The following is a 10,965-nucleotide window of genomic DNA, read 5'->3' on the forward strand; positions in this document are numbered from 1 at the left end:
GTAGTTATGGTGGAGAGCGTGTGTGGGGCGAGTGGGTGGAGGTGGGCATGACACTTCAGGTTGCATGGGTGCTGTTTGAGTTGAGACCTGAAAGCCAAGAAGGAACCCTCTTGCAGCCACCTGAAAGAATATTCTAGCCAGAAGCAACAGCAAGTACAAAGTGAGCGGGAGTGAGTTTGGCATGTTTAAGGAACAGAAAGGCCAGTGAGGCAGGAGCCTAATGAGCAGGGGAAACATATGAAATAAAATCCGAGAAGTGGACAGAGCCAGGTCAAGTAGGGCCTCATAGGAAAGATTTGTCGATTTTAAGTCTGTGGGAAAGCATTGGAAGATTTTCCTTTGAGAGAATGACATGGTCTGATTTATGTCTAAAATTCTCACTCTGGCTGATATGAGGAGAATTACAGGACACGAGTGAGAGCAGAGACCAGTTAGGAGTTGTTGCTGTAAGTGGAAAATGTTGGTGGCTTAGATTACTGTGATGTTTGTAATGTCGATGGAAAGAAGTAGAATGACTTAGGATGCGTTTTGGAGGTAGGCTTATAGGACATGCTGATGGATTAGATGTGTTGGTTTTAAGGAGGAGTGGAATCAAGAAAAGGACTCCTTGGCTTTTCTTGAGTAACTGGGTGTCATTTACTGATGTGTGGATGACTAGTGGTGGTGGCTGTGATGAGAAATGTCTGTGGTGGAGGAATCAAGAGTTACGTTTTAGATATTTCCAGTTGGATATGTCTCTTAAGACTGCAAAGTGTGTGTGGCAGGAAGGCCCGTTGGACAGATCGCTCTGAAGCTCAGGGCTTGGTTTAGACTGTTGTAACAAATTACCAGAGACTGGGTGCCTTAAACAATGAACTATTGTGTTTCCAAGTTCTGGAGGCTGGAAGTCTGATATCAGAGTGCGTGGTTCGGTTCTGCTGAGGACCCTCTTCCAGACTGCAGACAGCTACTTCCTCTTGTATTGTCACATGGTGGAAAAGGAGTGAGGGGTACGGACTTCTAGCCTCTTCATAAAAGGGCCCTAATTAGGCTCCCCCGTCAAGACCTCCGTACCTCCCATAGGCCTCACCTACGAAGACCATCATTTTGGGATTAGGCCGCAGTGTATGATTTTTGGCGGGACACAAATGTGCGGTCTATCCCTGACAGGGATGGACATAGATAATTTGAGGAGTCACCAACTTATTGATTATATTTTAAAGCTATGAAACTGGCCAGAATAACTCAGAGTCTGAGTGTAGATGGAGAGAGGAGAGAGCTGAGGGTAGAGCTCTGGGCACCACAGCCTTTAGAGAATGAGAGGTAGAGGTGTAAGAGGGAGTCATGGAAGACAGTAGAAGGAAGGGAGTATCAACTGTGTCGTGCTGCTTAGAGTCAGACTGTGATGAAGGCACAGACATGACGGTGACCGCTGGCTTTGACTCCCTGGAGGTCACTGTGACCTTGGTGAGAGTACCTTTAGGGCATTCCAGTGGTCAGAAGGCGGGACTTACCTCATTAATTAACTGCTTCTGTGTCTCTCTCCTGTAAAGCCTGTGCCAGTCCTATTTATTTTTAGGGCTTCCCATCTACGTAGTACATGGTGAATAAATGTTTGCCTACGGGTTTGAATTTTACAGTGCAGTTTAAGGAATAATATACTGCAGTTTAAGGAGTAATTTACCCTCATTTAGAATGCTTTTAGACCATGGACCCTTCCCACCAATTTGTATTAGTTCAAGGAGGATAGTCATGTGAATAATGACTTAAAAGAAAACACAAGAAGAGAGGCAAATCCATTTTAACAGAGGTTCGCAGTGCGTCCTGAAGCCGTCATGCTGTGTGAAACGGCCTTGCTTCAGACTCGGGCGGCCCGCCTCAGGCTCTGGCTCCACGGCTCGGCCTCCCTCAAGGTGCTGGCAGCCGGTACCAACCCCTCCCCCATCTCTAGGTCACACTTCCTCAGCTGTCATAAGTGGATAATGTTAACAAATCCCTCTTATAGGATTTTCGTGAGCAGCAAATGAGCTAATGCACAGAGTAAGAAGATACTCTGTAAGTGCTATTTTTTTTGTGTAAAAATAATTGGATTATCCATTGTAGATTAGATCAGAGTGTCTATGAGATTCATATTTAGGCAGTGGCATATGAATGGCAACAAGTCGGGGGAGGACACAGATCACTGGAAAAATGTGATACTTTTCCATAAATATGTAGGAAATTAATTCTTTTGGCTTTGTTCCCTTGTGTTTCCCGGATAAATATAATCCTTCTGTTAGAACTGAAGAGTACAGTCTCTTTACAATCAAGTAATCAGATCTAGCTGGTGGTCTGTTTATCCCCGTATTGCATCTACCTGAAAGAATAAAATGTAGTGCTTTCTTTTTTTCTTTTTTCTATTTTTTTTTTTTAATAAGTATATTAACTCGACAAATTTTCTCCATGGTGATTACCCATTTCATCTTACTTCTAGGGTAAAAATCATGGTAAGAAACTCCGAAATTACTATGCAGCCAACAGCTGTCCTCCTCCGGCCAGAATGAGCAATGCGGTGGAACCTGTGGCTACTCCGGCTGCCCCGGTCCCTGCGCAGGTGAGACACGCGTCACGGGGGCAGCAGTCCAGTGCACACAGGGTCATGGATGACCTTTGTGAGAGTGCCCATCAAGGCCCAGGTGGGCAGAAAGTCTTGAAAGGTCCCACTTGGCACTTTCAACTCTGAACTGTAGTGCTGGGTTCAATGCATGCCCACATCCATGAGCGTGGAGATTGCTCATTGTGATGCATGATGAAACAAATGCTGTTTCATGAGTCTTTTCTCTATGCATTTCTCAAAATTCTGGGTTAAATGACCCTGAAGGTCTAGGTTAAGCTAGAACAAAAACCAACTAACCCTGAGTAGAGAGAGATTTTAAAACATTTATCTTTGCAGTTGATACCTTCCAGCAAGATCAGTCTCTTGAGATTGCCAACCCCCTCCCCCCCCACCACCACTCCAACCAACTGCTCTTTTTAACCTTTGTGCAGTGAGCCCATGTAAACTCCTTCTGGTTGAGAGCAGAGTTCCTTTCACTCTTTGGAAGATACAGCATGTCTTTCATGCAAGATATTCCTGTACTTTATGACTCTGACATATGGATTCTACTCCTTACTCTGTCTCTGAACTATTACTTGTCCATGGAACAGTACAGTAGTCATAATGACTGATGGAGTGCTTACTATGCCAAGCACTGTGCTAAGCACTTTCCATGCATTATTTCATTCAGGGCTGGGACGAGGGTGCACTCGACTTGAGTACAAAATTTAATGGAGAGACGAAAAACTCAGTCGTCAAAATAAATATTTTAAAAATTCAAAATTAATGTAAAAAATAAAATCAATGGTTAATAAAAGGTCAAAAACTTGAAGACAGGATAAGTGTTCCTGATTTTCTTTTCGCCTCAGCTTACAATGTGGGTTGGCATGGCACTGTTACAGTTCCTGTCCTTATTTAAAATTTTGAAATTGTGTTCCTCATTGATTTTTTTTTGCCTTAGGTTTGATTTGTAAAAATATTCCATTGAAATGTTATTTATCTTGATTGCTGAGTTGTTTTGGTACTCTCTCCTATTTTGTGCCCGTGGCAAGTGCCTGCCGTGCCTCCCTCTCATCCTGGACCCTGACTTCATGTCATGCTTGCAATAACTTACAGGTACTATTTTCACCTCTTAGGACTCAAAGTGTAACCCATGGGGCCAGCAACACAGGTCTCACCTAGAAGTTTATTAGAAGCTCAGGTGAGCTAAGTAACTTGTCCACGGAGTTACAAGTTTTGTAAAGTGGTGGTGCAAGAATCATTTTTGGACTTTAGACCTCTACTGCTAACCACCAAGGGATAATTTTACTTTTCTGAATGTCGGTGTTCCAGTACTTACAGATAGCAATACCAGCTATTCCTCCATCCTCATGAATTCTTGGGGGTAAATGAAATATGTTAAAAACAGAATCAGAGGAAAGGAAAATTCCCAGAGAGACCTTCAGGTGGTGTCGTTGTCACATTCCTGATTCCTGAAGGCTGCTCTAGAACAGAATGGTGGCTGCCTCCTGGGGACCAGCTCCCCCTCCCGGGCAAGCAGCCTTCACCTGCTTTCATTGCATAACCGTTGGTGATTTTTGAAGACAGCTATCCTGTCCTCAGAAAAATCTTTCTTTCTAGGTGAAAGAGTGTTATTTCCTTCAGCTGGTCCTGATAAGTTATGCTTTCCAGATTCTTGTATAGGTATTGTCCTCCAGACAAAATCTAGTATGCCATTTTTTGTTAAACCACAATAATTTTTGAGTACATACTATCTTCTAGGCACTGTGTTAGATTTCCCGTAACTCATTATTTCCTAACCCGAATACAATTGTCTGGATCTTCTGATTATTTTTCCCTAATTATATCATATCTGTAGCTAATTTGTAGACTCTTTGAGGGCAGGGGCTCATTTTTTAGTAGATGTCTGTATATAGCTTCTGCATTAAGTAGCGAACCCTATAAACAGTAGACATTCAGTAAATACTTGTTGGTGGAGTCTGAGCAGACTTTACTTTTTCTGGTAATGTGATTTTTTAGGTCTTAACTATACTACCCTAAATCTTCCATGCTGGGTTTTTAAACTTAAAAAAAAAAAAATTCATCAGTGGAAATAGCAATGAGCCATTCATCAGTGGTACATTGGTGATTATCATGCAAAACCATGATTAGGTGTCTTATAACCTTTTTTTTCCCCCTGGAATGAATTATTTCCTTTCCTTATAAAGCTGAGTGTTTGTGGTCATGCCATAACTTTTGGTTCCTTTTCAACTCTTAAAAGGAACTTTGAGGAGAAGGAGGGAGTAAGATCCAGAGCTTTTTTAACCTTGTTTCTTGTGTCTTTGACGTCAGGTGGGCCCCTTTAAGCCGGGAGGCCGAGTGATCCTGGCCACAGAGAACGATTACTGTAAGCTCTGTGATGCCTCCTTTAGTTCTCCGGCCGTGGCTCAGGCTCACTATCAAGGGAAGAATCACGCCAAGAGACTGCGGCTGGCGGAAGCTCAGAGTAACTCGTTCTCGTAGGTATTGCCGTTTTCTCTGAGGCCACAGTGTTGTGTGAGACTGTCTGTCTTCAGAGAGAAAGAGTTGAAAGGGATCCCTGTTTAAAAGTCTCACTCTTGAAAAATTTCTTTTCTCCAGGGAATCCTCAGAGTCCGGTCAACGGCGAACCCGGAAAGAAGGGAATGAATATAAGATGATGCCTAATAGGAGAAATATGTATACAGTGCAGAATAATTCAGGTATCCTGTGGATTTCCACATACCTTGGCTACATTCTGCAAGTGGTTTCCTTTATTTTTCTTTCTTTTAATGGTAATAGATAGCCCTGAGAATTTGGAGTTAGCTGTTGTTTTGTTTGGTCTTTTCAAACTGGTGCTTATTTCAGGTCTGATTTATTTATTATTTATTTATTTACTATTTAGGATATTATTTATTTTGATTTTAAACTATAGTTTATGTTTTAAGGTCTCTTATCATGGTCCCTTTATATTTCTTCTGGTGTTTGCCATCTGAGAAATGTAAAATGCATTATAAAAATGGGTTATTTGGTTTAAAGTTGCACCAATGTTAAATCTCCATTTACTGGGGGGAATAAAAAATATTATAACAATGGTGTTTAACCAGGGTAGTGAATTAGAATTACCTGGGGAGTTTTTTACAAAATGCACATGCCTGCACCATGACTTAGAGCTTTTCAATTAGTAAATTTGGGGTAGGACTCAGACATATGTATGCTTTGAAAATGCTTCCTCAGTGATTCTGATCTAGAATACCTTTAGTTTACAAGTACTAGTTTATAGGAATGTTTTCTGCATATTTTGATTATTTTCAGTAGGGAAAATAGGACTGAGAAGTCCCTTATCCTCTCCCTACCCCAGCCTCCAATGAATACATATACCAGCACAGGTCATTCATGTGAACAGTAAAAATTAATGTTAATTGGAAAGGTAAGAGAAGCATAGAAAAAAAGGAATATAGAAAGCACAATGTAATATGTGCTTTTAAAAAAATAAAAGTCTAAGCATATATTAGTTATTACAATGAATGTAAGTTTACTAAAGTTCCAGTTAAAGGAAAAGGAACATAAGATTAGATTACAAAAAAAAATTAGCTGAAATGAAGGAAGCTGAGATATCTATATCAATATTAGATAAAATAAACTTTAGGACAGAAGGCAGTTTAGATTGTTTTCTGGCCAGAGTACAATTAAATGAGTGGTCAATAACAAAAACATAAAAAACACAAAATTTTCTTTTATTTGGAAATTTAAAAACACTTCTAAATAACTCATGGGTCAAAGAAGAAATCATATTGGATATTAAAAATTCCTAGAACCAAACTGTAATAAAAATATATCAAATTTGTAGGATGCAATGAAAGTAATATTTTGAGAAAAGCCTTAAATTAAAAAGCTTAGTATAACTTAAGAAATCAGTTATGTAAAAAGAAGGAAATAAAATTATCAGTAATTTTACCAACATTTTTTGTATATGTCATTTCAATCTTTATGTATTACTTCCTTAAAATAGAAATGTGATTAAACTTTGTGATATTCTTGTTTCACTTCATAGTATATTATAAACATATTTTCATGTAATTAAAGAGTTTTCATTATTTTTAGTGACTGCATGGTTTTCCATTGCAGTCATTTCCATAATTTTTCAAATTGTATTTTTGGATCTCTCTTTTCCCCACATCCACCCCCCACCCCAAAGCTTTTATAAATACTGATGAAATAAATGTCTTTGTTTATAAATCTCTATACAAAAATTCTTAAAGTTTCTTAGGATAATTCTTAGAAATAGAATTTTTAGATTAAAGAGTTAGCATAATTATAAAACTTTTCATATAATGCTTGGAAATTACATTATTTGTTAAATTGTATTCACTTTTCAGAGCCATTGTCATTTAGAATTTGGGTTTAGCTCTACAGTGACCTTTCTGACAATAGTTGGAGGAATCAGTTTAGCTTTTAGATTGAATGTTTATAAAATTGTAATTTAAAAAACCCATTAACTTCACTGTCATTTAAAGCTAATAATCTGTGAATTTCATAATTTTAATTTAGAAATGCAAATTACACTGAAAATTGATCAGACCATTGTCATTCACTTAGTGAATATTTTGAAGTGAATACATTACCTTTGTCTCTTGCTTTAGCAGGTCCGTATTTCAATCGCCGCTCTCGGCAGAGAATTCCGCGTGATCTGGCCATGTGCGTTACTCCAAGTGGCCAGTTTTACTGCTCAATGTGTAATGTTGGGGCTGGCGAAGAGATGGAATTCCGGCAGCATTTAGAGAGCAAGCAACATAAAAGCAAGGTGTCTGAACAGCGGTACAGGAATGAGATGGAGAATCTGGGCTATGTATAGTAATTGCTGTGTTCAGATAGAGCAGCTCGGCCTGCCTGTTGTTTGCCTTCTGTCAACATGCCCTGCTTTGTGGTCCTTTTGATCTGAGTACATTCCTCTGCTTAATGTTAATACGTGTAACCTGCAGTGGTACCATGAGGTGTCAAAACTGGGGAAGGAAAACAACGTGCTTCTTAGGTCATGATGTTTTTTCAGATCAGTTGTGCTGAGTTACTTAGAGCATGTGACCTATTTACCCCATGAGAAATCATTTTTTATCTTGACCAAGTTCTGGTCAGTTAGTAGCCTGATCACTTAGAGCTTTAACTATTTAAACATTTCATCTTCTTTTGCAATTTTATATTTGTGCACTGTTAAGTAAAGAATTTTATTGAGTTCTTACTTCAGAGCATAGTAAAAACATGTTAAGCAGAGATTTCAGTTTCCCAAGGCTTCTTTGGAACCACCACCTCAACTCAATGCCTTGTCTGTAGGATTTACTATTATAAACTGCATTAGGGTCTTTCCCAGGACATTTTCTCCTTTATCATGTCCTCCCATTACTGAAATGCAAGTGTTCTTGGATTCAAACACTTCCAATATGCTTGTAGACTTCCAAACAGTGAAACTTCATTTCCAGTTACGGATTTCACACATTTAAATGCCACCTTCTTCCCTGCTCCCCTCTCGGTTGAATTCGTTTGTCTAATAAGCTCATTTCATTCTCTAGCTATGTTATGGGATTTCCAAACCCCACATTTGAATATCCAATGAATTTAAGATAGATGTGATATTTTTTAAAAAATATTTTTCAGCTGGTTTTAGAAAATGTAAAGATGTGTTTGATTTTTCAATTTAGAGTTATTTCATTGATAATAACTTGTACTTATATGATGGTTTTAATCATAAGTTTAGATCTCTTGATATTTGGTTTGGCAGACTTTTTAGATGATAAACTGATTCTTACATTTTACTTACATTCTTCTCTGTTTTGCTAGTTTGTTGGCTGTCCTAAAAATACTGCTACCTTACTGTTTCATAGATAGAGAGGAATGGAAAAAGTTAATCAAATTTCAGTACATCATTTCCAGTAGAAAAATACATGAACTTTGATTTCATTCTTTGTAATTCAGCTTCCTCAAAGATAATAGAAGTACATTATAGGTCACTTGGTATCTGATAATTACAACAGTATTATTATTTTTGTATTTTGTTTTTAAAATAAAGCTCTAGTATATGTCTAGATTAACTAATGGAGTATTCTATGAACTTTCTTTAACCGTATTTTATCTACTTACTATATTTACATGGATAAGACAGGTGCTCATCCATACTTCTTTTGAAAGGCCATATAGAAGTTTATATATAGAACAGTATCTTTGCACTATAAGTATCCTTGGATGCTTATATTACTAATTAAAAACAAAACAAAACTATTTTTTCTTGAGAATCCTATAGACAAAGAGATGGGGAGAAGGAAAATCATAATCATGATTCCTGTCCTTTAATACTTCTAAACAATTTTTGAACAATCTAGACCCACATTTAAAATTCAGTTTTGTGATTAACCTCTGGTACAGTATCAAGTTATTCTTCTGTTGAAGTGGTGGTTTCTGAAAAGTAGAATTGTTTAATACATTTTTTTTCCCCAAGAGACAAAATCATGAAATAATGTTCTATTGAGATTCTATCCACACCTGTGACTTAGTATAATAACCCTTTGTGCATTAATCTATAAAGTATAGTTGATTAGTTTAGAGCAATTTAGAGCTTATTTTATTGGTCAGTAGGTTATTCATTTTGCTGCCAGGACAATTTTTTGGTAGATTTTAAATATTACAGTGCTGGCCACTTGGTTCTGTGATTGTGTCAAAATTTCATTTTTCCTCTCCATATGTGTATTTATATAGATATACATATACATACATACATATATAAAACCATATATATATACACATACATATATATATGTGTGTATATATATATATATATATATGGTTTTCTGTGATACCATAGAGAAGATTTTATTGAATCCTTATTTGAGATCACAGTAAAAGATTGTGCATAAGAATTTACATTTTGTAAAAGTGACATTTGTTTGTCCTTTGCAAATAAAGTTGAAGGAAGAGTTTCCCTCGCTCTCCCCACTTAACAACTCCATTATGTATACATAAAAAGCAGTGGATTTAAGGCCTTGATGTTTTTTTCTGGCCTTGAGTATTCAGGTTTCCAGTCTCCCAGTGCCCTTAATGGATATTATGAATGCATAAACGCATTTTCTTTTTTAAAAAAAAAGTTAGATTTATAGTGTTATTTCTTACTTGCTATATTTCTTTGCACTAAAAAAAAGCTATGTGTTTGTTTTATATGACACTTTAGATACCATATTGCCTACAGTAACTCAGTTTGTTCCTTAATTTCCAAACTCTAGGAAGTTGATAAATAACTTCCATGAGTATTTATAGAGGTTACATACACATAACCCCCAACCCCCCTCCCCCACAAATCTCTATGACAGTGGGTTGCGTTTTAGGCTTGTTACCTTGCAATATTCTCCTGTGTTCCATAGGTGAAGCAAAGGGTGCCAGAGGTTGTCAGAAAGGAAATGCCCAAATAAATACATCTCTGCATGGTACAGTTTCTCAAACTCATGCATTCCTATAGACAGTGTTTTTTTCCCTGTCAAAGAAGGTTGTTGTTACTACTGCAGTCAGTAATATGTGATTTCCATTGATTTCATTGTGTGAAGTCCAGTCCTGCTCTGTAATGTGCTTTAGAATTTGCACCCCAGGAGTCATATTAATACCTTTTATATGCTGTATACAAGGATGGACAGAGACCTAAACAACGGAAAACCTTTAGTCAATTAAATTAAGTAGATTTCAGTAATCATCTGCCAGAAGAACTCATGGCATCCAGGTCTCTACTCTGTGAATATCTTTGTGTAAGTTGTCATTCAAAAGCAATGTTAGAAGATGACGATTAGAAACTCTTCTAAGATACTGAGAGCGAGAACTTGTAAAGGAAAAATTCTGTGTTCCAATTAAAAGATTGGATTGCATATGCCTTTGAAGTGTTTTTTTTTCCCCCCAAAAAAACTAAGCTACAAAACTGAGTGTGCTATGTAATAATCCTTTTGACTCCAAACTGAGCAGAAAATACTTTGGTCTCATATTGGTGTATCATTATTGCAATTTGTAAATATGTGCATGTTGTTTATTACGTTTGTCTGCCTAGCTCTTATTGCACTGAATTCTATAAGTAAATATTTTTTATACCATCCATTTTGAAAAAGTTCCTCCTCCAACTTCCTCACTATTTTCCCTTTCTAATGAGTTGGTACACTTAGAAAACCAGTTAGGATTTTTGAAACCCTGTGATTGAATGAAGAATTGTGGCTATCTGAGATCATCCTTATATCCCTCTGACCCAAACAGCTAAAAGGAAGCACATGTTCTTCCACCTTATTTACAAAGCTGTTCTACAGCACTGGTGTAGTTGCTATAGCTACGTAGCTATACTTTGTCAAGGATAAAAAGATATATGTATATACACACACACATACATATATGTGTGTATA

General features: G+C 37.4%; 1 protein-coding gene across 2 annotated transcripts in view; it reads left to right on the forward strand.

Moving 5' to 3' along the window:
* Window positions 1-10,446, forward strand: part of ZMAT3 (zinc finger matrin-type 3) — a 33,076-nt gene extending 22,630 nt beyond the window's left edge. The window contains exons 3-6 of one of the 2 annotated variants that reach the window (XM_033091536.1): window positions 2,453-2,572; window positions 4,886-5,052; window positions 5,174-5,274; window positions 7,195-10,446. In XM_033091536.1, the coding sequence (XP_032947427.1) occupies window positions 2,453-2,572; window positions 4,886-5,052; window positions 5,174-5,274; window positions 7,195-7,406 (600 nt within the window). In that variant the 3' untranslated portion in view covers window positions 7,407-10,446. The remainder of the gene's footprint in view (window positions 1-2,452; window positions 2,573-4,885; window positions 5,053-5,173; window positions 5,275-7,194) is intronic. The other variant, XM_033091547.1, reaches the window with a different exon arrangement.
* Window positions 10,447-10,965: the final 519 nt, after the last annotated feature.

Source organism: Rhinolophus ferrumequinum, chromosome 2, assembly GCF_004115265.2.
Source record: "Rhinolophus ferrumequinum isolate MPI-CBG mRhiFer1 chromosome 2, mRhiFer1_v1.p, whole genome shotgun sequence".
Lineage (NCBI taxonomy): Eukaryota > Metazoa > Chordata > Mammalia > Chiroptera > Rhinolophidae > Rhinolophus > Rhinolophus ferrumequinum.